Raw genomic sequence first — 27,536 nt, forward strand, 5'->3', positions numbered from 1 at the left:
TCCAGGTCTGTGGGCAATTCCACTGCAACGAGGGGATTTAGACTCCCGGGTGAGAGCCCCTGAAAGAACGTGTCGAGGAGCGGTCCCTCGTTCCGCCCGCTCTGTGCTGGTTGGATGCGAAACTCGATGGCGTAATCTGCAACGCTGCGGTGCCCCTCCCAGAGCGAAATCAAATCAGCCGCCACCTCACATACCGGGGACGCGTATTGAAACACTTGCGTCATTGCACACACAAAGGAGGTCCAGGTGCGGTAGGTATCGGAACCGTGGCTCCATTCAGCTGTGGCCCAAGCCTCTGCTCACCTCATCAGGTGGGATGTCAAGGGGAAGGTGGCGGGCTGAAATTCAAAATGGAGATCACATTGGACGAGGAAGGGTTTAATATTACCCGTGTCTCCGGAGAACTGCTCGGGTCTGGAGAGTGGCATGCACACGGTCCGCTTGGCGTCCGTGACCGGCAGGGGAGCGGGCGTGGATGGACTTGGGCTCGGGGCGTCAGTGGCTTTCAGTGGACTGGTGTCGGCAGCACTGGACATGGACGTGAACCACGAGTCCAGCAGAGGACACATCTCCTGTAACCAGTGATTAGTTACCTAGACAGCAGCTTCCTGCTCAGCCATACGTCTGCCCTGGATCTGCAACGACTGGTGGATTGCAGCTGAGTCGACTGGATCCGTGTTATGCCCAGATCATTCTGTCACGACCAGAACACGGGGTTGAACCCAAATGCATGACTCGGGAGACGTAGAAGCAGTTCGGGAAACGGGTATTTATTCAGTCCAGTGTCAGGGATCAGGCACGCATTCAATGGGAGCATCAGTAACAATGACGTCAGGCGTAGGAGGCAGGTCAGTGGCAGCAGGCAGGGGTCGGTACACAGGAGATCAGGAATGGGATTACGAGAGTGTGGAAACGAGGCATGAACCAACAATCTGGCAAAGGCCAGACCGTACGTGTGGTTCTATATAACTGGGACATGATTACTAGAGACGAGGCGCAGATGTGCGCCTCCGCTGATTCCAGCAGGTGCGTGCCGCATCGGGGACCGGTATGGCCATGACAGGAACTGGCAGGGCCATGACAGAATTCCTCCATGTGACCGGTGGACTTCTGCGTTGTGTAGTTTAAAGACCACATTGTGACATAGGATTCTTCTCAGAGGGAATCTCCATTTATTTGACACAGCTGCGAAACAAACAAGGCGAAACAAACACTTTGTAATATTTGTAGCATTGAGCTAGGACCAGAACGTACATCGCCGAAAAGTGGAATACCTGACATTAAAGTGTGTGGAAGGTTCTCAGTGCACCTTTTTGCTAATATTATACCGTTTTTTTAATGCAGAATTTGAATCTGAAATCCGTGATGAAGGATTTTTTATTTTTATTTTTCAATTATCGGCAAAAAATGATCGCACATTGCTGGATTCAACGGAAAAAGATGGAAATGAAACGGAAACAGCTGAGTAGCAACATGAGATCAGAACCGGTGACAACATGGTGAGCATTGGAATTACTTTAGAAGAATGTCGATGAAGTTTCCGAAATAATCGAGTGTTGAACACTATTGTGAAGGGTCCCACGTATGCCTCGTGTTGGAAACAAAGACTGGTAAACATTTGTGAAGTTCTTGTTTGGTTTAGTTAGTCATAAACTGATAAATACTAAAGGCTTTTATATCCTGAAATTATATCCGAAGTTTTTGGTCTTGTTTTAAAATTATAAACGCTGTGTATTTAGGAAATAGGTACGCGACCACCCAGTCCTTCATTGTACCGCGCGATGGATCTGCCTGTGATTGTGTGAGAAACTATCTGCAGTATGAAGTGTTTACATGTAGCGACGTCAGAGGTCAGCCACACACACGTGTTTTTCAGACGGGAAACTAGGTCAAAGTTCGTGGACTTCAATTCATAAACACGTATATTTTTTGGTAAAAACTTCGAAAATGTTCTGCATTTTATGGTAGAGTTGAACAGATATTTTTGTCTAGATAAGATAATTTCCGTTAGAAATTAGACATTCCATACACTTTAATGAACGTACCTGCCATGAACAAGGCGAAACAAACACTTTATAGTAGTCTGTACCATCAAGCTAGGATCCAGACAAGTGAAACAAATATATTATCCTCTATACATACTACAAAGTATGAATATTCCTCAACCACAATGTAGCTTACCACAACGTACATCGGCAAAATTGGGAGGGGTGAAGACGGTCCCGGCAATTAATATGGGAGGGTGTGTCCCCTCTAAGTGTATGTCGGGGTGCGAGGGCTTAATTGTAACGTTCCACTCAGGGTTTATATGGCAACTGTTTACAAATTTTGTGTGATTATAAAAATAAAAAGTATACCTTTAACTCTGTTACTTTCCACTCCCCTAGAATTACCCAAAATGCTGTCACATTACAAATCCCATCCACAGACACAGGCTCTGAGAAAACAACCATAGTGCATCAAGACAAAACCTTCCTATTTAAAAGACAAGAGAATTAGGAGATCTATACACTGACCACACTATGGCCACCAGCACAATCCAATGAGATCAGACTTACGTAGGCAGGTGTTGTGGGAAATCATTTGTTGGAGTTTCAGACACTCTTGCCATTGGTTGCTACTCCCTTTACAGTTGCATGACAATGATACAGCTGCAGAGTCATTATCAATGTAGTTTGGAGTCATGATAGTTCCTAAACATCAGAAAAATAGTTTATTCATCGAAAATTTAAATATATTAATCACAATGTTAGGTTGGGTTGTTGACATAGTTGTGATGAAAACTGGGAGAGAGGTGTGTACTTCTTAGTTGCAAGAAACAATTGAGAACATTGAGAATTGCTTTAATTGTTTCCAGATGTCTGATGCATGGGGAATTTGATAGAGAAGGGAGGTTGGGGGGGGGGGGGGGGTAGATCAATCGATAGATAGATAGTATTCCTCAAGTGAGCGAATTTAGATTGAGTATGTTTCTTTTTAATAGTAAAGATCATATTTGTGTTTAATACAGAACAAATAATACTACTACTAATAAATAAATAATAATTGAACTGTGGCTTTCTTTCCCCGGGTGATGACACATTTTGTGGCTTGATGAAATCTTTGTTGTCTTCCATTATGGAACCTTGAAAAAGTTTTCAGTTCAGTTTGATTACTATTTTATAAAGAAAAATATGTTTCCATCAAACATTGACCTTTCTTTATGTTGTCTTTGAACATGATTCTGGATTTAAATACATTAATTGTTCCACTGTCTATCTCCTATCTTTGCGTTTCTCTGTATTAAACTCTAGTTTGACCTGAAGGAGGTACAATATGGAACTACAATTTCATCTTGCGTTTCCTCTGTACTTTACTTTCACCAGCCCCCCACATATCATACCGACAAGTCCTGCATACGCTTGGAGGCAAAGACCAGCTGAGTCTCTCAGACAGCCGCTGGTTGTTAGTGGCAATGGCTCGCAGTTCTGAATGAAGTCAGCCAATCTGGACCTGGAAATATATATTTTTTTACATCAAATAAAAGACTGAAGAGTGTTGAAGATTTGTGTCGTATGGCTGTGTTTGTGAAAATATTAATTTAGATTAAGTTTCATATTTTTTAACACTTTAGTATTCTCTTTGTTTTTGCTCTCAAAATTGTTTCATAAAACTGTACAGGTTTTGGGATTTGATGTGTGAGGTCTCTGTTTCCCCTTCCTGTTCTGCTTTGTTTTTTGTTTTTTTTTCATACTGGCTTTCATACTGGCTGGGCATGACATACGTAGATCTCTGCTGCTGCTCCCTTTCTTCAACCAGATGAACTGCATCACCGCTGATCTCCACTCACTTCTGTTCAAATACCAGTGACCACTGAGATTCTCTTCACCGTTTTTTTATTATCCTTCAACGGTAACCAGCTCTGCCCTTTTCACTGCATTGTATAATCTGATTCTTCCTAATCTGTGTCTGTTTATTGGTTCTAAGTACCCTGCCATATCTCCAGTTCTGTTTGCCATGCTTTGCAAGTAACCTTTTACTCCCTGGAAGTTTCCCCTAAGCCTGACTTTTTTTCCTTCTTCATTAAATTTCTATTAAAAAAAAAATCACTACTTACATCACTTGTGTGTTTTGATTCAAGAACAAAAAAAACACTGGCTCGAATTTAGAACTCGTCTAATTCATGTAGCAACCTTCAAATCACGAGACTGAGGAAAAAAGGTTTTTCACCACTTTTTCATAAAGTTCTATACATCTAAAAAGTGACATGATTCCCATTGACTTGATAAAGTAGTTGATTTTAATGATTAAACTTAAAATTACCGTAGGGTAGTTGGTTCCTGTCATGACGGCAATCCCCAAACACGTTGGTAGACAGCAACGGTGAAGGATGCCGACAAGATGAAAAAGGAGTTCTGTCAGGCCTTTTTGGCCTATGGGAGGCAGCCGATGGATACCAGTTGGCCAAGCAGAAAGTAGCTTTGGTAATCACTGGAGCAAAAACTTGGGCATGTGAGAAGTTTAGTGAGGCCATGGAGAAAGACTTCCTGACAATTTAGAGGACATTCTTGTTCAGGAGGGAGATGCAGAGCACCGTCAACATTGTGTATAGTGAGGATGGGTGCTGCTGACTTCGACTCGGGACATTCTGAGTGTGTGTGTCATGCCACTCTTGTCTGCGAATTTTGGTTTTGCTGTTTCAGTTTGCTGTTACCTGGCTGACTGCTGGTGGGCGGGGCCTCCTGTTGCACACCTGATGCCAAGGATGATCAGTTTATTTGCAATAGAATCAGGAAACCGCTGGACTATTGAAATACTCTCTTCCACTGTCATTGTCATTCCAATCATGTGCGTATTTTACCATTGCCTCAAGTACTGTAGTTTTCGTTGTATTACCCTCAGTGTTTGACCCTAGACTTGTGTCACGAGTAATCCAGTGCAGGTTTGATTCCCCTGAGTTTGTTTTTTTCCCACTTGACATCATCCTTCTGCTGTGGCTCTGTCTACCTACAGTGACGAAAATAAGTATTAGAACTCTGTGCTATATTGCAATTTCTCCCACTTGGAAATCATGGAGGGGTCTGAAATTTTCATCATAGGTGCATGTCCACTGTGAGATAATCCAGTAAAGAAAAATCCAGAAATCACAATGTATGATTTTTTTTTAACGACTTATTTGTGTGATACAGCTGCAAATAAGTATTTGAATACGTGAGAAAACCAATGTTGATATTTGGTACAGTAGCCTTTTTTTGCAATTGTAGAGGTCCAATGTTTCCTGTAGTTGTTCAGGTTTGCACACACTGCAGGACGGATTTTGGCCCACTCCTCGAAACAGCTCTTCTCGAGATCAGACAGGTTTCTGGGATGTCGCTGAGAAACACGGAATTTCAGCTCCTTCCAAAGATTTTCTATTGGGTTTAGGTCTGGAGACTGGCGAGGCCACGCCAGAACCTTGATATGGTTCTTACGGAGCTACTCCTTGGTTTTCCTGGCTGTGTGCTTCAGGTCATTGGCATGTTGAAAGACCAAGCTACGACCCATCTTCAATGCTCTGACTGAGGGAAAGAGATTGTTCCCCCAAATCTCACAATACATGGCTGTGGTCATCCTCTCCTTAATGCAGTGCTGTTGTCCTGTTCCACGTGCAGAAAAACACCCCCAAAGCATGATGCTACCACCCCCATGCTTCCAAATAGGAATGGTGTTCTTAGGATGGAACTCATCATTAGTCTTCCTTCAAAAACACGGTGAGTGGAATTATGATCAAAAAGTTCCATTTTGGTCTCACCTGACCACAAAACTTTCTCCCATGACTCCTCTGTATCATCCAAGTGGTCATTGGCAAACTTAAGACGGGCCTTGACATGTGCTGGTTTAGGCAGGGGAACCTTCCGTGCCATGCATGATTTCAAACCATGACGTCTCAGTGTATTACCAACAGTCACTTTGGAAATGGTGGTCTCAGCTCTTTTCAGGTAATTGACCAAGTCCTGTCGTGTAGTCCTGGGCTGACTCCTCACCGTTCTAAGGATCGTTGAGACCCCACGAGGTGATAACTTGCATGGGGCTCCACTCCGATTGAGATTGACCGTCATGTTTAGCTTCTTCCATTTTCTCATGATGCTCCAACAGTGGACCTTTTTTCAAGAAGCTGCTTGGCAATTTCTCCGTGGCCCATTCCAGCCATGTGGAGTTGTACAATTTTGTCTCTGGTGTCTTTGGACAGCTCTTTGGTGTTGGCCACGTTAAAAGTTCGAGTCTTACTGATTGTATGGGGTGGACAGGTGTCTTTATGCAGCTAACGACCTCACACGGGTGCATCTGATTCAGGATAATACATGGAGTGGAGGTGGACTTTTAAAGACGGACCAGCAGGTCTTTGAGGGTCAGAATTCTAGCTGATAGACAGGTGTTCAAATACTTATTTGCAGCTGTATCACACAAATAAATCGTTAAAAAAATCATACATTGTCATTTCTGGATTTTTCTTTTTAGTTTCTCTCTCTCACAGTGGACATGCACCTACGATGAAAATTTCACACCACTCCATGATTTCTAAGTGGCAGAACTTGCAATATAGCAGAGTGTTCAAATACTTATTTTCTTCACTGTATCTGATTTTGAATTGAATTATTGATGCTTATTTAATGATGTCCTTTTTCATCAGTGTTTCCCATGGTTTGTATTGTTATGGCTTCTGCTCACGTGTTATGCACACTTTTAGTGTCCCGTTCTCCTTTTATGTGACATTCTGCTTTTGGTTATTAAATCGAGTGTACATAACCTAATCACGTGTCTGCTTTTGGGGTCCTTATTCTCTCAATGTTATGTAACACGTTGGGAAGAATATTTAAAAGACCTCCTCAATTCCACCAACACGCCCTCCAATGACGAAGTAGAGTCTGGGTTCTCTGAGGTGGGTTGTCCAATCTCTGAGGTAACCAAGGTGGTAAAAATGCTCTTTGGAGGCAAGGTCCACCCAGAGTTTCCAAACATCAGGGACAGTGCCTCTGTAGTGGGAGACTGGAGTGGTGTTCCCTCTTTCAAAGAAGCGGGATGGGCGGCTGAGTTTAAGCTACAGGGGATCACACAGCTCAGGTCCACATTGATGGCAGCATGTCATATTCATTTCCAGTGAGGATTGGAGTCTGCCAAGGCTGATCTTTGTCACCAATTCTATTCTTAACATTTATGGACAGAATTCCAAGGTGCAGCTGAAGTGTAGCAGCGGTCCAGTTCAGTGACCTCAGTATTACATCACTGTTTTTTGCAGATGATGTAATTCTGTCAGCTTCATTAAGCCATGATCTCCAACATTCACTGGAGTGGTTCACAGCCGAGCCTTGAGCGGCTGGGATGAGAATCATGACCTCCAAATCTGAGACCATTGTCCTCAGTCAGAAAAGGTGGTGTGCCCTCTCCAGGTTGGGACAAGAACATGTATGAGGTGGAAGAGTTCAAATATTTTGGGGTCTTCTTCACGAGTGAGGGAAGAATGGATTGTGAGATCGACAGGCGAATCGGTGCAGTGTCTGCAGTAATGCGGAAAGGTGAAGCTCTCAAATAACTAGTCAATCTACGTTCCTATCCTCGCCTATGGCCATTAGCTGTGGGTCATGACCGAAAGAACAAGATCCCATATACAAGTGGCTGAAATGAGTTTCATCCAACAGTGTCCGGTTTCTCTCTTATATACGGTGAAAAGCTCGGTCATACGGGAGGAACTCAGAGTAGAGCCGCTGCTCCTCTGCATTGAGAGGAGGCAGAAGAGGTGGCTGGGGCATCTGATTTGATTGCCTCTTTGATGAGATGTTTCGGGCACATCTCACCAGAAGTAGACCCATGGGAAGATCCAGGAAACGGTGGAGAGAGTACGTCTCCACTCGCCTGGGAACGCCTCAGGATTGGACCCGGGTCCTCAGAACTGTGAGGCCACCACTATACAGCTGCTCCAACATGCTGCCCATACTGTATGTATGACTTATAATTAGAATTATCCTAGTTATAGGTTTCAGTTGAACATAAGCTGTAGTAAATGCTGATGTTTTATAAATCCACAAAAACAGGAGTGTGGCGCACCATTATGGTTTTGGCTGTGACCTTGCGCATGTTGATACTAAATACTCAACAATGAAGAAAATAAGTATTTGAACACCCTGCTATATCGCAAGTTCTCCCACTTAGAAATCATGGAGGTGTCTGAAATTTGCATCGTAGATGCATGTCTACTGTGAGAGAGATAATCTAAAAAGAAAAATCCAGAAATCACAATTTATGATGTGAGAGGAAACCAGAGAAAACCCAGGAAGGCACAGCAAGAACATGTTAACTCAAAACAGGAGCGGCCAGGATGTGAACGGTCCTCAGAACTGTGAAGCAGATACTCTCCAGCTGCTCCACTGTGCCGCCCCAGATTTTAAATTGACCATGACCACTCCAATGACCATTTGGATGATACAGAGTATACATGGGAGAAGGTTTTGTGGTCAGATGTGACCAAAATGGAACTTTTTGGTCATAATTCGATTAACCCTGTTTGGAGGAAGACGAATGATGAGTTTTATCCCAAGAACACCATCGCTACTTTGATGCATGGGGGTTGTAGCATCATTCTTTGGGGGTGTTTTTCTGCACATGGGACAGAACGACTGCAGACTGCACTGGATTAAGGAGAGGATGAGCGTGCCCATGTATTGTGAGATTTTGGGAAACAACCTCTTTCCCTCAGTTGGAGCATTGAAGATGGGTCATAGCTGGGTCTTTCAACATGCCAATGACCCGAATCACACAGCCAGGAAAACCAAGGAGTGGCTCTGTAAGAAGCATATCAATGTTCTGGCGTGTCCTAGCCAGTCTCCAGACCTAAACCCAATAGAAAATCTTTGGAGGGAGCTGAAACTCCGAGTTTCTGAGCGACAACCCAGAAACCTGTCTGATCTAGAGAAGAGCTGTGTGTAGGAGTGGGCCAAAATCGCTCCTGCAGTGTGTGCAAACCTGGTGAACAACTACAGGAAAACGTTTGACCTCTGTAATTGCAAACAAAGGCTACCGTACCAAATATTAACATTGGTTTTCTAAGTGGGAGAACTTGCAATATAGCAGGGTGTTCAAATACTCATTTTCTTCACTTAATGTCAAAACTAAACACCTCTCCATTTTTACAATATACCATGCAGAATAATTTGGAGGAAATGTGAATGGCTTTATTTGTAAAAACATCCACTGAGAGACAATTTTTTACATTTTTAGTCTTGTTATGTTCATGAGAGGCCAAAGGGGTTTTCATTATTGAGGGTGTTATCTCATATGTTCATAGCTTCTGAGAGCAATGACTGCCATACTCACATTTGAATTGGCACTGTTCAAATTAGTTCTGTTCGTTGTCAAACAATTAAAACAAAAGTCTCTGGATTTGGACTGTGAATGCAAAACACATTACCAATAGAAATCAAGTTGCCTCTATTTTCATTTGTGCCTTGATCTTTTTAGGAAACAAAAGTAAAATAGGTATTCATACGTTTAGACCATACAGCCACAGAAACAGACCCTTAATTTGTCTATTAGACAGTGGGGTGAAGAAAATGATGATTAAATCTCTTTTCTGCTCTATTGCCCTTTTATCGCTGACAATAATAATAATTTCTATGGCCACTTAGGACTTCTAAATTGTACCTAATTTCCAACCCAATAAGTGATATGGATGATTCAAATTGGACCTGATCTTGGTTTGACTCTCAGAGTGTATGCCCCGGCTTCAGGGCCTGGTCTGACCTGCATAGGGCGTCCCTGCGGCAGAAAGTTTGTTGGTGGAGGCAATTGGACTGGAGATCCTCCATATCGTCATAAGCACATGAGGGTACAATGGTCTTCCTCCGCCTCTCACCACACAGAGTGTTTGTGCAGGAGCAGAAAAGGACACCAAAGCTATATTCCTTAGGTACTCTCTCCATGAATCTACTCAGAGCCCGGTGTCATTTGTGCTGGTTACATCGATTGGTTGCAGGTACCTTCTTGGTGCATGCCAGAACATACTCTGAGTGGAGAGCACCACACTTCTCATATAGGCCACAGTCCTGAGCCGCTTTCAGGCTTTGGTTTTCCAAATCCCCTTGAATGACAGGCAAGGCTGTAAAAAAAAAAAAAAAAAAAAGTGCTAAATGTTATGGAATGTTTTCTTTCCTCCCAAAAATGGATTGTTTAAGATAGCTTTTGAAGTGTGAGATGCAGGAATAGAGAAACATGCAACAATTTTATCTCACTGTATCTTGATCTTCAGTTGAATAGCTGCAGTAGATATTGAATATATACACACCCCTATTCAAATGCCATATTTTTGCGATATAAAGGAAATGAGAAAAAGAAATCATTTTGATATTTCCCACCAATAATGTGTCCTGTAACATGTACAACATATTGGAAAACATGTACATCTGAGAGTGGAAGTAAAGATAAACAGCTATGATGTGGTTACACAAGTTTGCACAGCCTTTTATAATGCAGCTAGCATTTACATGGTAACTGTTAATGGGATTTCAGTTTTATCACTGACAAGCAGTGACGTCTTTGCATTGTGGGCCATTGGGGCCTGGCCCCACCAGATGGCGCTGGTGGAGCTCTATGCAGGCTCAAAATTATTGTCCTCTATCGAGCAATCTAAAAATAATATTTTATCTTAAATAATATCTATAAATACGAATACCCATTATGTTACCAAGGCAATTCGGTTGTAAACATTTTGCATAATCCAAAGGCTTTGCAAAGCCAAGCACAATTTCTCTAACTCTGACTCAACTCTTGCTGTCCTGAGAGTATTTGGTTTTAAGTGATGAGCCACTAAAATCATAGTGCATATCTTTAACTCCTCTCAGTAGACAACCATGGGGCCCAGTTAATGTGGCCCAACAGACAAAATCAGCCAATTAAAATACAGTAATAGAGTGACATAAATCAAGTCATAACAAACAAACAACAATCTTTGTTTTCATTGCAAGTTAAAGGACCAATAGAAGGAACCCATCAATATGAACGACATAGATACTTTAAACAAGAGTAAATGTAGCACTTTGCCACTTGAGTAAAAATTTGAAATTTAATGTTTGGGATAGATAAGCCGGTGGATTTGGACATTATTCAAGCAGGAAAGGACAAAACCCACACGTTCAATCCTGAATGGTTCAAGAGGAAAACACGTGTAACTCAATGTGTGATCAGAAAATCACTGTTTTTCTTTCCTTTCCTGCTCTTCGGGGAAGACACTACATGGACTTCAATGGGATTCAAAGATCTGAAACGTCTTTCAGAACATCTGGCCAAACATGAGAGCAGTGGCTCAGTTCCCTGAAACTGGGTCTGCTTGGGACTGCTACATTGCTGTATAGTTGAATTCCGCTAATAAACGTGTCATTGAACTGCACAATCAGCAAACTGAGGAAAACAAGTATGTGCTTGGAAGAATTATTACATGTGCATCCAGTGAATTTGAGCATTTTTCCACAGCCTTTTTTAGACTGTGTGAAGGGGATTCCAGACTCAAAAGGCATTATGAATTACAACTCTACTTCAAAAGGACCTCAGCGAAGATGAGGATGGTAAATAAGACAGAGTCAGTTGCCAGGACGAGGTTGTTTGTGAACTTGATGATTGCTGTTTCAGTGGTATGGAGGTGGTGGAAAACAAATTGGAATTGTTAAAAAAAAAAAAAAAAGATTTTATAGGTGAACAACCAGAGGGAAACAAGTGAGTGCTTTTATAGTCTGCTCTGCTGGCCGAACCCATATAAAAACCCATCCATCCACTCATTTTTTGAGCCGCTTATCGTGGGAATGCTGGAGCCTATCCCAGCTATCTTTGGGCAGGAGGCGGACCCTAACCCTAAACTGGTTGCCCGCCAATCGCAGGGCAGACAACAGTCACACTCACAATCACACCTAAGGGCAAATTAGACTCTACAATGAATGATTTTTTTTTTTTTTTTTTGGATGTAGGAGTAAACCAGAGCCCACGAAGAAAACCCACGCAGGCACGGTCGAGAACATAGAAACTACACACAGGTGGGCCCGGGATGTGAAACCCGGTCTTCAGAACTGTGAATCCAAAAAGCTGTGCCACCCTGCTGGCACAAAAATAATCATGTTTTAATTTTTTTCATTATTGAAAATAATGGAATGCAGCCCTATGGGGGGCACAAACCAGTGCAATCTGTAGGCCGGTCCCAACCCCGGATAAATGCAGAGAGTTGCGTTAGGAAGGGCATCCGGCGTAAAAACTGTGCCAAACAAATATGAGCGTTCATCTAAAGAATCCCATACCGGATCGGCCGTGGCCCGGGTTAACAACGCCTGCCCCCGGCTCTGCTAACCTGCAGGGCGTCGGTGGAAAGTCAGCTACTGTGGGTCGAAGACAAAGAAGAGGAGGAAACCGGATCCATCGTCAGACGAAAAAGAGGAATGCACAGAGCCTACAACCGAGTGTAGGGACTTTGAATTTTGGGACTATGACAGGAAAAGCTCAGGAGTTGGTTGACATGATGATTAGGAGAAAGGTTGATATTCTGTGCATCCAAGAGAGCAGGTGGAAAGGTAGTAAGGCTAGAAGTTTAGGAGCAGGGTTTAAATTATTCTACCACGGAGTCGATGGGAAGAGAAATGGAGTAAGGGTTATTTTAAAGGAAGAGCTGGCTAAGAATGTCTTGGAGGTGAAAAATGTATCAGATCGAGTGATGAGGCTGAAATTTGAAAATGAGGGTGTTGTGTATAATGTGATTAGCGGCTATGCCTCACAGGCAGAATGTGACCGAGAGTTGAGAGAGAAATTCTGGAAGGAACTCGATGAAGTAATTCTGAGTATCCCAGTCAGAGAGTTGTGATGGGTGCAGATTGTAATGGACATGGTAAAGGAAATATGAGCGATGAAGAAGTGATGGGTAAGTACAGCATTCAGCAAAGGCACTTTGAGGGTCAGATGGTAATGGACTTTGCAAAAAGTATGGAGATGGCTGTAGTTAACACTTATTTCTAGAAGAGTGCGGAACATATAGTGACCTACAAGAGCGGAGGTAGAAGCACGCAGGTGGATTATATTTTGTGCAGACGATGTAATCTGAAGGAGGTTACTGACTGTAAAGTAGTGGTAGGGGAGAGTGAAGCGAGACAGCATAGGATGGTAGTGTCTCGGATGACTCTGGTGGTGGGTAGGAAGATGAAGAAGACAAAGGTAGAGCAGAAAACCATGTGGTGGAAGTTGAGAAAGGAAGAATGTTGTGCGGCCTTTCGGAAAGAGGTGAGACAGGCTCTCGATGGACAGCAGAAGCTCCCGGAAGACTGGACTACGACAGCCAAGGTAATCAGAGAGACAGGCAGGAGAGTATTTGATGTGTCTTTTGGTAGGAAAGGGGAGAAGGAGACTTGGTGGTGGAACCCCAAAATACAGGGAGTCATACAAAGAAAGAGATTTGCGAAGAAGAAGTGGGATACTGAGAGGACTGAGGAGAGGCGAAAGGAGTACATTGATATGCGACGTAGGGCAAAGGTAGAGGTGGCAAAGGCTAAACAAGAGGCATATGAAGACATGTACACCAGGTTGGACACGAAAGAAGGAGAAAAGGATCTCTACAGGTTGGCCAGTCAGAGGGATAGAGATTGGAAGGATGTGCAGCAGGTAAGGGTGATTAAGGATAGAGATGGAAATGTGTTGACTGGTGCCAGTAGTGTGCTAAATAGATGGAAAGAATACTTTGAGGAGTTGATGAATGAAGAAAATGAGAGAGAAGGAAGAGGCAAGTGTGAAGGACCAGGAAGTGGCAATGATTAGCAAGGGGGAAGTTCGAAAAGGCACTCCGGATGGTAAGGCAGTTGATCCTAATGACATACTGGTGGAGGTATGGAAGCAATTTGGAGAGGTGGCTGCGGAGTTTTTGACCAACTTATTCAACAGAATACTAGTAGGCGAGAAGATGCCTGAAGTATGGAGGAAAAGTGTGCTCGTTCCCATTTTGAAGAACAAAGGGAACTTGCAGAGCTGTGGCAACCATAGAGGAATAAAGTTGTTGAGCCACACAATGAAGTTATGGGAAAGAGTAGTGAAGGCTAGACTCAGGACAGAAGTTAGTATCTGCGAGCAACAGTATGGTTTCATGCCTTGAAAGAGTACCACAGATGCATTATTTGCATTGAGGATGCTAGTGGAAAAGTACAGAGAGGGTCAGAAGGAGCTACATTGTGTCTTTGTAGACTTAGAGAAAGCCTATGACAGAGTACCAAGAAAGGAACTGTGGTACTGCACGCGCATGTCTGGTGTGGCGGAGAAATATGTTTGAGTAGTACAGGACATGTATGAGGGCAGCAGAACAGCGGTGAGAGGAACAATTAGAAAGATGGAAACATGCACTGGAAAGGAGAGGAATGAAGATTAGCCGAAGTAAAACAGAATATATGTGCGTGAATGAGAAAAGTGGAGGGGGAAGAGTGAGGCTACAGGGAGAAGAGATGGCGAGGGTGGACAACTTCAAATATTTAGGGTCAACAATCCAGAGCAATGGTGAGTGTGGTAAGGAAGTGCAGAAACGGGTCCAAGCAGGTTGGAACAGCTGGCGAAAGGTGTCTGGTGTGTTATGTGACAGAAGAGTCTCTGCTAGGATGAAGGGCAAAGTTTACAAAACAGTGGTGAGGCCGGCCATGATGTACGGATTAGAGACGGTGGCACTGAAGAAACAACAGGAAGCAGAACTGGAGGTGACAGAAATGAAGATTTTGAGGTTCTCGCTCGGAGTGAGTAGGTTGGATAGGATTAGAAATGAGCTCCTTAGAGGGACAGCCAAAGTTGGATGTTTTGCTGACAAGTTTCGAGAGAACAGACTTCAATGGTTTGGACATGTTCAGAGGCGAGAGAGTGAGTATATTGGTGATAAGGTGTTGAGGATGGAGCTGCCAGGCAAAAGGGCGAGAGGAAGACCAAAGAGAAGGTTTATGGATGTGGTGAGAGAAGACATGAGGGCAGTTGGGGTTAGAGAGGAAGATGCAGGAGATAGGCTAAGATGGCAAAAGATCACACGCTGTGGCGACCCCTAACGGGACAAGCCGAAAGGAAAAGAAGAAGAGATTGAAAATAATGGAAACACTCAGAGGACAGGGAGGAAAATGTATGTGAACATGAAGGTTTAAAAACTGGATGACTGTCCTTTGGAAACATTTACTTCAGTGAACCATTTCCTGTGCACAACAATCAGGATGGCTTTTGGGCCATTCTTCTTTATAAAAGGGTTGCAGTCCAACAACCTTCCTGGGATTTTAGTTGTGCATCACTCAATTGATGCCATGCTAGAGCATCTTAATTGGGTTGAAATCAGGACTTTATATATAAATATGTATAATGCTGGAAAAGAATACAAAAGTATAAAATTGGGTTGAATTTAGGGCTCTGGCTGGGCCATTCAAGAATGGTCGTAGTTGTTCTGAAGCCAAACGTTTGTTATTTTAGCTGTGTCCAGCCCAGTCTGAGGTGCTGAACACTCTGGAGAAGGTTTTCGTTGAGGATATCCCTGTAGTTGGGCACATTTATCTTCCTTACCACTTAGAATTAAGTAAAAAATATATTTATGTTGGTCTCATCGGACCGGGGAATCTTATTCCTCACAATCTTAGAGACCCCCTCCCCCCCCCTTTTTTTTTTTTTTTGCAAGCTATAGTGGGCCTTTCATGTGTTTCCATGAGAGTTTTCCATCAGGCCACACTTTTGGGGGCTCTTTTTTAATATTGGATGCAGTGTCTGACAGTTATCAACTGAAGTGTGAAATGTTGTTTAATAAACATTTTAAAAAAAGAACAACATTTCAACTAAAGGTGGAGCGCCACAATGGTACATGCCTTGGCTCAGCATTGCATTTTGAATGGCATGAACACAGCATTAGAACTGTAGTCTAAAAAGACTAGACACACACGGTGTGCGTTGTGTTGTCCGTTGAACCCAAGCAAGTGGCTCACCAAACCCCTGGAGTTTGATTGAAACCAGGAACCACTGCCTTAGAAAATTCATCTCACATTCCAGATATCATTACTTCCACCTGTTTCCACTTGTACCCTGAGCCCTCTCAGCACATGCCATCCGCCACCCCCAAGATTATCGATGACCATCTGGCCTTTACGGTGTCACTCATCCTTGACATGAGGCCCAGGGTACCAGTACCTGTAACTGGAAAGGGTATTGGCCAGTGGAGCGTTCTTGGATTTCCTGGAAGCTCATCCTTGATCACTCCCTTCTAGAGAACTTCAATGCAGCTCACCCGGGGAAGCCTGGCAGAATGCCGAGAGGCGTCCGTTGAGAGGGGGGTTATTATGATGAATTCCCCTGCAGTACCATTGTCAGAGACTGGGTGGTGCTTTGCGCCCTCTCACCCTATCTCTCTCCCCTATCCTCCCGCATACTTTGCAGCTCTGGGCTTCTTTGATCACTGCTTAATTCACTTAATACCAACATAAAGGCAAAAACTTGAAATGTGAGAAGAAAACAATGAAGAAGTGGAGCAACGACACAAATACAGAACTTGAAAGCTTTTTAGACTGCAAAGACTGAAGTGTCTTTGAAACTTTAACTGGCAGCCTGGTGAGTTGATGGACTGTGTCACATCCTGTATCTGTTTCTGTCAAAATATGTGAGTGCCAACAAAGACATTTCACACATGCAATAACAAAACTGTGGTTCTCTGAAAAATTTAGGCACCCTCTTCAGGCCAAAAGGACACATATTGAAGTGAGGACAGAGCACTTTCCAATCACATTAGAAATCACCTGACAAAAGAAATTAACATTGCAAAGAAATTATGCAGAAAAGATGAAAAAATGGCTCCCAGTGTCTGAAAATCCCTGACCAACTACAAACAACCATCCTCCCAAGCAAACAAAAGAGCATGAATAACATCTACTGCAGATTTGAAAAGGACATTTTCAAACCCCATATCCACCTAGCCATATCACCGACCACTATGGCTCCTATGACTTCTGCGTTACCCAGTCATGAACAGGATGACCCATCTTCAAACTACAAAAGGTCAACAATGCGGCCTGCCCAGAACTTGCCTTCATCCTACCTCAAAGTCTGCATGGATGAGCTCACTCGAGTCTTCACATAGATCTTCAATAGATCTCGGGAACTGTGTAAAGTACAATCCATCCATTTGCTGAGCTGCTAATCCTCACTAGGGAGATGGGAGCGCTGGAGCCTATCCCAGCAATCTTTGGGCAGGAGTCTGGGTAGACCTTGAACTGGTACAAAGCCGATCGCAAGGCACACAAATCAAACAACCATTCAGACGCATACTCACACTCACTGGCAATTTTGACTCCTCAATTCATCTACCATCCATGTTTTTCTCTGGGGTGCCAGGAGAAAAGCGACGCAGGCATGGGAAGAACATGCAAACTCCACACAAGCAGGTTTGGGATTTGAACCCTGGCCCTCAAAACTGTGAGGCAGATGCTTTAATCAATCACCAGTTGGCACAGTCGTGTGAAAAATCCTGTTTTAAATCCTCCACTACAGTCCCACTCATAAAGAAACGTTCGATTAGGATTTTGAATGACTACAGGCATGTCATCGTGACATCTGTGGTCATTAAGTCATCGCAATGCATTGTACCGAACCACCTCACTAGCATTAGAGGACTCCTGCTGGACCGCCTAGAGTTTGCCTAGCGAGTAATCTATTCAACGACTCCCCAGCGACATCTCCATTCTCTACTTTGGGAGGAGATATACAATCATGGTAAATAACTAGCCATATGAACATAGCTTCCATGAATTTATTAGTAAAGAGGTAAAAACCCCACTCCAGCTAATTATCGGCCCTTAGATATAGAGATACAGATGGATAGATCAAGTTTATCTCGAAATCCTTTGCACCAAGGCTTGAAAAGGTAACTCCCAATGATAATCCACTATGACCAGACAGGCATCATTAAAGGCAGAAACTTCACAAATAATGACAGACATCTGTCAAATTTAAGAAGCATGTCACAGCATAAAAATGTATATCCAAACATATCAATTGGTCCAGAGAAAGTTCTTGATAAACTTAACTTACAGTACTTTGCCAATTTGGCAATGGAGACTCATTTATACGTATATTGGAGAACAACATTATACACCTAACTAAAAGACACGCCATAAGATTGGACCACAGAGTTTTACTTTACAAAAAGGAACCAGACAAGGATATCCACTCTCAAAATGCTATTTACAAAATTCGTCCAACCGGCTGCTACCACGATACGTTACACTGATATGAAAGATATCCGCTCGCTAGTGTAAAAACACAAATAAGTATGTGATGATATTCTTTATTTAGATGAACCATATTCCTCTGGTCAGGCACTCTTCAATCTCATTAAAAAAAATTTCACAAATATCAGATTACTCTATGTAGGGTAACACAAATGGGAAATGTATGGATTACAAATGGCTGGTTTGGTTTCACAATCAGATTGAGTTAACAACTACTGTGATGGTGGGCAGAGCCAAACGTTGACCGAGATTGGTCTCCAGCATTGCATAAAGGGGCGGGAATCTTCCTTCTTACTCCAGAATATGCTTTCCAGGGAAGAAGTAACAACTGGCTCTCTCCTTCTCATCACTTCTGCTTTCCAGGTGAGGTGGTTGTGCGAAACACTGTCCAAAACTGTTACCCTTGAATGATGCGTTTGTGTACTGCATTGATGAATGGCTGATGTACACCTGAGGAGCAGATGTTTCACAGCAATGGTGCTCAGATGAATGGGTGTGGTGACGCGACACATTAATATGACTTATTGTTTTGTTATTTAAGTTTATAGTATAATATAACATTCAGTGTTCAGCAGTAGTAGCAAATGGTGATGATAAAAGTCACTCCCCAGTTTAAAGCAGAGGAATCCAATGGAGAATTGAAATGTCTTTGAAAGAGAGAACATTAACATTGCTTTGGTCTGTGACATGAATCATTCTTTGAAGTCCTTCATTGTGTATCAGCAAAAGTGGAGATGTACGTATAGAGCTTGTGCACCTAAGTAATAAAATCACGTGATTTTTATGTCGCCATATTGTCCGTCAAACAAAACATTGTTGAAAGTTTATTCCGTTGAGACGAAATGAAAATATGTCTGATAGCACGACAGCCAGAGTTTTGTCCTATACCGTTAATTTAGAAGGTGATATTAAATGAAGATACAAGGAAAAATTCGAGACACTTAGCATAGAGGATCCATATTTAATGCCGAAGTCAATGTTTTTGCCGATAAAAAATTTGAATGTTAATTCGCTTCCCTGTCTTGGGCAACTAGATATACACATGTACAGTATCTGGTGACTAAGTCGTCGAGATTTACACAGAAGAGTTTGAAAGCGTATAAAAGTCTGGACTCAAAAAATACTTTGGTGCTGTATCTGTTCTCAATCAGGAATAAATCCCAAATAGATTTTTTCACTACAAATACTAATATTTAAATAAATGACCCCTGATTTTGCAGAAACTCACATTCTTTAACTCTGATTGGAAAAAAATTTTAGTACAGGGAGTCATTTACCCCGGTCACATAAGAGTATTGCTGCCACACGCTTACCACTGTAAACCTCTCTGTGACAGACAGTTTATTATTTTTTTTTAAATATACATTTTTATCAAATGAGTCAACTTGGCATTATAAATACTTATTGATAATTTGAGATTGAGAAAAATCATTCCTACTTGAAATGTAATGATCGCAAGATAGGCGTGTGTATTTTGTTGGGCACCATCCATCCTGTTTAATGGCTTAAATCCATTGATCGTTTCTGGTCTTTTCAGCGGTATTCTATAGAATGATATCTTTGAAGAACTGTCCCATCTATTGTGACAACCAACAGCACAACAGATCTTGGGCATTGTGAAAAATCTGCTCCGATACAGCGACTCCCGCACTGCCAAGCAGCTTTGTTTGATCTGCAATATGGCGTCGCAAACAACGGTGACATCACGGGCACGATCTCTGGTGTGATTGACTGTAAACCACAATTGTTAGAAATGGGGAAGTTTATTGTAGGAAGAAGATAATGACTATAATATTATGTTTTGTTTGAAAATGTACAGAAGTACTTGTGATAAATGTAACCCAGTTAAAAAATTGCTGTAGTTAAAAGTTAAAATAGAGTAGCAATTGAGTTGTTTTCTTTATACAAAGTGGTGGAATATTTGTTAAAGTGTGTGCTGAATTTTATTTTCTGTTGAAGGGATTTGTATTTAATCATGTTTTATTAATTTGTGAAAAGAAATACTTTTGTTTGTCATTTTATTGTTGTAACCAGTGTTTGAGAAGGAGAGGAAGTGACGAGTTGAGGGGAGACACTAGAAAAAGAGAGAGAGAGAGAGAGAGAGAGAGAGAGAGAGAGAGAGAGAGAGAGAGAGAGAGAAGAGAAAGCTGGACAAAATGCAAAGTACTAGTTGTTGTTTGAAGAAAAGAAAAGTTAAGGTCAGGCATTTATCAACATTGATCAACGTGTTCAACAAGTACTGTTGACAGTTCAATTGTGATAGTGTGTCGTTTGAGTGGACTACTCAGATCACGCCGTAACGTGGTGGAGTTAGCCGCTAATAAAGAGGCTAAGTGGATGCGTGGAACTTTGGTAGGATGCTAGCGACAAGCTAATGGCAGCTAGCGAGGCCTGTGTTGGAACAGGTGGAAGAAGACGAGGACGCTAGCGACGAGCAAACGCTAACGAGGGCTGCATTGGACCACAAGGGAAAAGCTTTGCAACGGATCGGACCGTCAGGACTTGGATGAGGCTGGGCAATTGGACACAACTCTCGACATTCTTAATTCCTGCCGTTTGAAACTGCAGGGACATTGGGGTTTGAATTTATTTTATTTTGCCAGTGATGTTCATATTAGTATGAGCCCTTAATTTAACTCAAGTTAGCCTAGATTCGTTTAAGTGTACATTGTACCTGTTACATTGACTTTGTTTATTTGACTGTTTTGTATAAATATTTATATAATTTAGAAATATTTCTCTCGGCTGGCTTGGGAACGCCTCTGGATCCCTCCGGAAGAGCTAGAAGAAGTGGCTGGGGAAAGGGAAGTCTGGGTATCCTTGCTGAAGGTACTTCTCCCGCGACCCGACCCGGAAAAGCTGTAGATAATGGATGGATGGATATAAATATTTGATTTTCCATCCTTTATTTTGTTGTTAAATGTGCACACTTTTTGTTACATAACCAGGTCTATTATTTGACTATCTGCAAGCCAGTTAAAAAAGTGAGGAGTTTATTTGGTAGCTTGGTTATTCAAATTAAGATAACCTTCACTCATAAGGGGAAACATTATTTCAGAGACCTTTTGAGAGGGAATAAGCACACAAGTAAAGAGTGAAGTTGTAGTAGAAGTTTAGAGTAACTACTATTACGTTAATGGATTAGTTCCTAATTTAGATTGAGGAAAGAACTCGGGTTAGCCAACTCTCATCAAAGTATTATATACTTGAGAGGCACTACGTAAAGAATATGCTTTCCGGGGAAGAAGTAACCACTGGCTCTCTCCTGATCACCAGGGTTCCAAGAGGATAGATAGAAGAGATCAGTTCAAACCAACAAAACGCCAGCCTCAAAACTTGAGGCACGTAACATTGACTGGAGAAAATCAACAATCATTCCAATAACAGAAAAATAATGTAATCCTGCAGATGAAATCCCGTATTACTCCATCTTAAAGGAAACAATTTATTTAGATTGTAATATTTCACCAAGTTTCACAACGTGAACAAATCTAAGCTCCACACCACTTCTCAAAAAAATCTCATCCAATTTACACCTATTAAAATTAAAAATGTATCTTTATCAATACTGGGAAGAATAGCCACAATACAAAAAAAAAGGGAAACCTTACCCCAAATATTTTTTTCTTTTCAATTATTCCGTTTACAACCAGATTCATATTATTTTAAACATTACATTCTGCAGTAATACATTTTTTTCAAAAAATAAAAGTGTTAAGAAATCATTCATATGTTCTCATTTTGTAAACAGTTGGTTACATCTCTCCACCTAGCTTTTATCTCTGAACTTATTGTCTTGAAACAGATGTAATGAATCAAACAAATGTAATCAATTATACAGATGTCATCAATCAAAAGGTCTTATCATGTGACCTATGTGAGTAAAAGAAGCTGTAGTGGTACACGAGGTGGAATTGATTGGTACCAGGGAGAGGCTCTGCTTGCTCCCCTTGCAGCAAGTAAAACTTGAAGCCTTGTCTGTTCGCCTTCTTTAAGAGACAGTTAGGTTCTTAAACCTGAATGCTCCCAATTTTAAACAGGAGTATCTAGCTAACTAATTACAAAACCTCATGGAATGTATACACCACAATGAGGAGCCAAGAATGATTCTGGCTAGAACAGATAGACTGCAGCAAACTCCAAATCCATCCATTTTCTTTTGTGTTTTGGGTTGGGTTGGTTTTTGGCCTATCCCAGCTGTCACCGGGCGGGAGGTTGGGTACACCCTGAACTCGTTGCCAGCCAATCGCAGCGCACATGGAGACAAACAACAGTCGCACTCACAATCACACCTCGGGGCAATTTAGAGTCTTATCCTGCTTATCCTCACAAGGGTTGCAAGAGTGTTGGAGCCTAGCCCAACTGTCAATGGGAAGGAGGCGGGGTACACCCTGAACTGGTTGCTAGCCAATCGCAGGGCACATAGAGACAAACAGACGCAATCAAAATCACAGCTCGGAGCAATTTGGAGTGTCCAATTAATGTTGCATCTTTTTGGGATGTGGGAGGAAACCAGAGTGCTCGGAGAAAATCCACTCAGGCATGGAGAGAACATGCAAACTCCACACAGGCGGGGCCGGGATTGAACCCGGATCCTCAGAACTGTGAGGCCAACCCTCTTCAATTGTGCACCATGCCGCCCTAAGTTGTTTTACACTTTACCACCTGATCCACTGTGCGCCCAACTCCAAATACTCTCATTTATTTCTACTTCAAGAACTCAATAATCACATGTATTTTAACGGGTAAGGGGAAAAGTTTAGAATCTACAGCGGACATAGGCAAACTATGGCCCATGAGCCATATCTTTCCTTGTATGACTTCCTGTATTTTAGAGTTCTACCACCAATCCTCCTTGTCCCCTTTCCTACCAGAAGACACCCAAAGTACTCTCCTGCCTGTCTCTCTGATCACCTTAGCTGTGGTAGTCCAGTTTTCTGGGAGCTCCTCACGTCCTGTCTCATCTCTTTCCGAAAGGCCACACAACATTCTTCCTTTCTAAGCTTCCACCACATGATTCTCTGCTCTACCTTTGTCTTCCTAATCTTCCTACCCACCGCCAGAGTCGAGCAACAGTCTCCCCTACCACAAATTTACAGTCAATACATCGTTTGTACAAAATATAATCCACCTGCATGCTTCTCCCTCCCCTCTTGTAGGTCACTATGCTCCTGGCTCTTCTGGAAAACGTTCACTGCTGGTATTTCCATCCTTTTTGCAAAGTCCACTACCATCTGACCCTCAAAGTGCCTTTGCTGAATGCTGTACTTACCCATCACTTCCTCATCGCTCCTATTTCCTTTACCATGTCCATTACAATCTGCACCAATCACAACTCTCTGTCTGGGATACTCAGAATTACTTCATCTAGTTCCTTCCAGAATTTCTCTCTCAACTCTAGGTCACATTCTGCCTGTGAGGCATAGCCGCTAATCACATTATACACAACACCCTCATTTTCAAATTTCAGCCTCATCACTCGATCTGATACATTTTTCACCTCCAAGACATTCTGAGTCAGCTCTTCCTTTAAAAGAATCCCTACTCCATTTCTCTTCCCATCTACTCCATGGTAAAATAATTTAAACCCCACTCCTAAACTTCTAGCATTACTACCTTTGTACCTGCTCTCTTGGATGGAAAATATATCAACCTTTCTCCTAATCATCATGTCAACCAACTCCTGAGCTTTTCCTGTCATAGTCCCAACATTCAATGTCCCTACACTCAGCTGTAGGCTCTATGCATTCCTGCTCTTCTTCTGCCGACAAATCTGCTTTCCTCCTCTTCTATGTCTTCGACCCCTAGTAGCTATGTCTTCGACCCCTAGTAGATCGATTCTTTCATTTTGATAAAATTGAGACAGCACTTGAGCTGGTGTCTTGTCCGTTATCACAAGAACCCAAAACAGCACAGCTGGAGCTGCAATTAGAACTGATCCATCTCCAACTTTATCTCTCTCTTGGCTTTTACAGAACAAGTCCACAAAATAGCACACAGAAATCACTCCACAAACTCCGCTGCCATTGGAAGAGCTATTTGGCGTAGCCGGTTCAACGATCTCAAATAGAATATACGGTATTTTTATCCAGTGACACATCATGAAAAAAAAAACATGTTAAAGCCCCCTTCAGCCCACACACAATGAATTGAAGTGATAGCCACAGGAGGTCTTTTGAGTGTACTGAATCACTCAATTTAAAAAAAATCTATTCATCTATACATTTTTTTGAGCTGCTTACATGGGTGCCAGGAGTGCTGGAGCCTATCGCAACAGTCTTTGGGCAGGAGGCGGGGTACACCGTGAACTGGTTGCCAGCCAATCTTTGGGCATAAAGAAACAAGCAATCAATTCTACCACTTATCCGGGTCGGATCGTGGGAGTAATAGCTTTAGCAAGATTGCCCAGACTTCCCTTTCCCCAGCCACTTCATGCAGCTCTTCCATGGGGATGCCGAGGCATTCCAAGGCCAGCCAAGAAACGTAGTATCTCCAGCATGTCCTGGGTATTTCCTAGGCTCTCTTTCCGTTAAGACGTGCACGGAACATCTCACCAGGGAAGCGCATGGGAGGCATCCGTATCAGATGCCCCAGCCACCTCATCTGGCTCCTCTTAATGGGGAGGAACAGTGGCTTCACTCTGAGCCCCTCCTGGATGACTGAGCTTCTACCCTATCTCTAAGTGAGAGCCCAGACACCCCGCGATTGACTGCCCAAAGTACCGGGACTCTGAAGATGGAACCACGCGGGCACAGCATGAGGTACACAGAAATGTCGCAGGTCCTGCCAGAGTGGTGGCGAGTACTTAGGCCAATTGACAATGGTCTACAGTCCTTTAGCCAACTGGGATGCAGCACACGCGGGGTTTGCCAGCTACACTGTAAAAAATTACACACACAAAATGTGTAATAGCGAGTCCACATAAGTGAACCGCGTTGTAGCGAGGGAACAATTTAAGTCCATTCATCTTCTACCGCTTATCCAAGATCAGGTCACGGGAATAGTACGTTGAACAGGGAGGCCAAGACTTTCCTCTAACCAGCCACTGAATCCAGCTTTTCTGGGGAGATCCTAAGAGGTTTCGATGAAGCCGAGAGGAGTAGTCTTTCCCGTGTGTCCTGGGTCTTCCCATGGGTCTACTTCCAATGAAACGTGCCTGGAACATCTCACTAAAGAAGCATTCAAATCAGATGCCCCAGCCTTCTTCCTCATCACACCCTTCCAGGTCTCACCATCATTGCCCATGTGAGCATGGAAGTCTCCCACCAAAAAGCTTCCTTCCTTCCTTCTTCAGCACTTCCTCTCAGGACTCAAAAAGGTGCGCGTCCTATGAACTGTTGTTTAGTGCATAGGCACATCCAGTCGCAGTATATCACACTCGTTTCTCGTGAGGGTTGAAGTCCACTAAGCCTGTCAAAAAGGTGGGCGTCCTCTGAACTGTTGTTTAGTGCATAGGCACATCCAGTCGCAGTATACCGCACTCGTTTCTAGTGAGGGTTGAAGTCCACTAAGGCTGTCCTTTGTCACTGATTCTGATCATAACTTTCATGGAAACAATTTTTAGGCATAGAGAAAGATGAAGAAGAGGAATAAAGGAGATTTTGCAGCAGAAAGAGAAGAGGAGATTATCGACCCTCCAACTGAGTGTTGGGCTTTCGAAGGTTGGGACTATGACAGGAAAAGCTCAGGAGTTGGTTGACATGGGCAGTGTTTAGATTATTTTATGATGGAGTAGATGGGAAGAGAAATGGAGTAGGGGTTATTTTAAAGAAAGAGCTTGCCAAGAATGACTTGGAAGTGAAAAGAGTAGCAGAATCAGATTTACTGGCTATGTAACAACACACAAGATATTTGTTTAAGGTAGTTGGTGCCACCCTAGTACGACATACATATTGAGTAAGAAAAACAGAACAAATGAATTAGAACTAGAAATGTAGTTATAAGTAGAATAGACAGTCAATTTACAGGGAACTTTTCTCTCATCATAACTCACTATTGTGCAAAATTGTGCAAGGATGCAGAGTCTTGTAGCATGCCTATTAGAGGGATATTCCAGTGCAGTGACAATTTACCAAAGGGTGTCAAGGTTTAAGAAGTGTATCTGCAGTTTAAATTGATGAGTCATGTGATAGTCTGTCATACATAATTTTAATACTGATTGGCACTGCAAGGTGTGACAACAATTCAAGGAAGAAAACTGGCAGCATGTTGCAGTGGAATTGTAGGTAACCTGTTAAAGAATTTTATTAATTTTATTTAGTCATTATTATTATTATTATTCATTCAATCGCAAGAGGGAAGAAACTGTTCACATGCCTGGTAGTTTTGATATGCATTGATTGGTAGCGCCAGCTGGAAGTAATTAGCTGGAAGAGCTGATGACCAGGATATGGAAGATCCGACAGGATCCTACCTGCTTTTCTCCGAGATCGAATGGCGTGCAAATCCACAAGGGCGGGTAGAGTGGTACCGACACTCCATTCAGCAATTTTGATTGTCCGTTGGAGTTGGAGTTTGTCCTTTTTTTGTGGCGGCCCCAAACCAGATTGTGATGGAGGTACGTAGTACTGATTTTATGACTGCTGTGTAGAAATGTCACAGCAGCGATTGTGGCAGGCTGTGTTTCCTCAGAAGCCACAAGAACTACAGTGGCGCTGTGACATACAAGTAACTTAACATACGACTTTTCCGGGATACGTCACAAGGCTGAGACAATTTGTTTTGCTTTGTCTTGTGAGCCAGGGTTTGATGTACGAACAACCTCCAGTAGATGGCCCCGTGGTCATTAAGATGCTAAAGCACAGAAGTTCTGCTCAGCTTTTTGTGCTTCACTAGGTCTTTCCATGTGTGCACCTCAACTCGGTAGCATATCTGTACAATGGTGCTCGCATTTTGTTATTTTGTATTTACTACAAGTGAATTTTCAACCATGCACCAAAAGAAAGCAATTGCTAAAGAGAGTGGTGTGAGAAGAAAGAAGAAGCATGATATCGATGGAATTAAAGCATGAAAAAGTGGAAAAACACGAACCAAGTGTACGAATGAGTGACTTGGTGAAGAGTTATGAGCAGCGGGAAGAAGATATAACCTTGGGGTGCCCCAGTGATGATAGTGCGTGTGCATGATGTGGTGACCCTCGGGCTCAACTGCTGTGTCTTGCACATCAGGAAGTTTAGATCAACTGGCAGATGGCAGTCGAGTTGACGAGCTGGAGAAGGTTGGAGGAAATGAGTTTGGCGATGATGGTGTTAAACGCAGAGCTGAAGTCCACGAACAGGATCC

The 27,536-nt window shown here is 42.7% G+C and overlaps 2 protein-coding genes across 8 annotated transcripts in view; one reads left to right on the forward strand and one right to left on the reverse strand.

Annotated features, from left to right (window-relative positions):
* Positions 1–754: 754 nt before the first annotated feature.
* Positions 755–26,805, reverse strand: gfra3 (GDNF family receptor alpha 3). Of its 2 annotated transcripts, XM_061836110.1 has the most exons (5): positions 26,668–26,805; positions 9,754–10,108; positions 3,383–3,492; positions 2,559–2,693; positions 755–1,185 (listed from the first exon to the last, which is right to left on the reverse strand). In XM_061836110.1, exons 2-5 carry the CDS (start codon positions 9,930–9,932, stop codon positions 962–964), a joined length of 648 nt encoding a protein of 215 aa, XP_061692094.1. In that variant the 5' UTR covers positions 9,933–10,108; positions 26,668–26,805; the 3' UTR covers positions 755–961. The 2 variants fall into 2 exon arrangements, with proteins under 2 accessions (XP_061692094.1, XP_061692095.1); XM_061836111.1 differs by lacking the exon at positions 9,754–10,108 and having other exon boundaries at positions 26,668–26,735.
* LOC133509237 (uncharacterized) overlaps positions 26,678–27,536 on the forward strand; it is a 61,906-nt gene continuing 61,047 nt past the window's right edge. For 3 of the 6 annotated variants that reach the window (XR_009797278.1, XR_009797279.1, XR_009797277.1), the window contains exon 1: positions 26,678–26,811. Coding sequence is in view for 2 of the 6 variants with exons in the window: in XM_061836112.1 (XP_061692096.1) it covers positions 26,688–26,811 (124 nt within the window). In the remaining 4 variants the exon portion in view is untranslated. The remainder of the gene's footprint in view (positions 26,812–27,536) is intronic. The other 3 variants (XM_061836112.1, XM_061836114.1, XR_009797280.1) reach the window with 2 other exon arrangements.

This window comes from Syngnathoides biaculeatus, chromosome 11 (assembly GCF_019802595.1).
Source record: "Syngnathoides biaculeatus isolate LvHL_M chromosome 11, ASM1980259v1, whole genome shotgun sequence".
NCBI lineage: Eukaryota > Metazoa > Chordata > Actinopteri > Syngnathiformes > Syngnathidae > Syngnathoides > Syngnathoides biaculeatus.

What these genes read in the sequence shown, in the direction of transcription:
- gfra3 (XM_061836110.1), bottom strand. Translation starts at nt 9,932, where the DNA reads ATGGAGAGAGTACCTAAGGAATATAGCTTTGGTGTCCTTTTCTGCTCC. An exon ending in CGCAGGGACGCCCTATGCAG is followed by an intron (nt 3,493 to 9,753) that starts GTCAGACCAGGC and finishes ATATATTTCCAG; the next exon opens with GTCCAGATTGGCTGACTTCA. An exon ending in AGCGTATGCAGGACTTGTCG is followed by an intron (nt 2,694 to 3,382) that starts GTATGATATGTG and finishes TCTGATGTTTAG; the next exon opens with GAACTATCATGACTCCAAAC.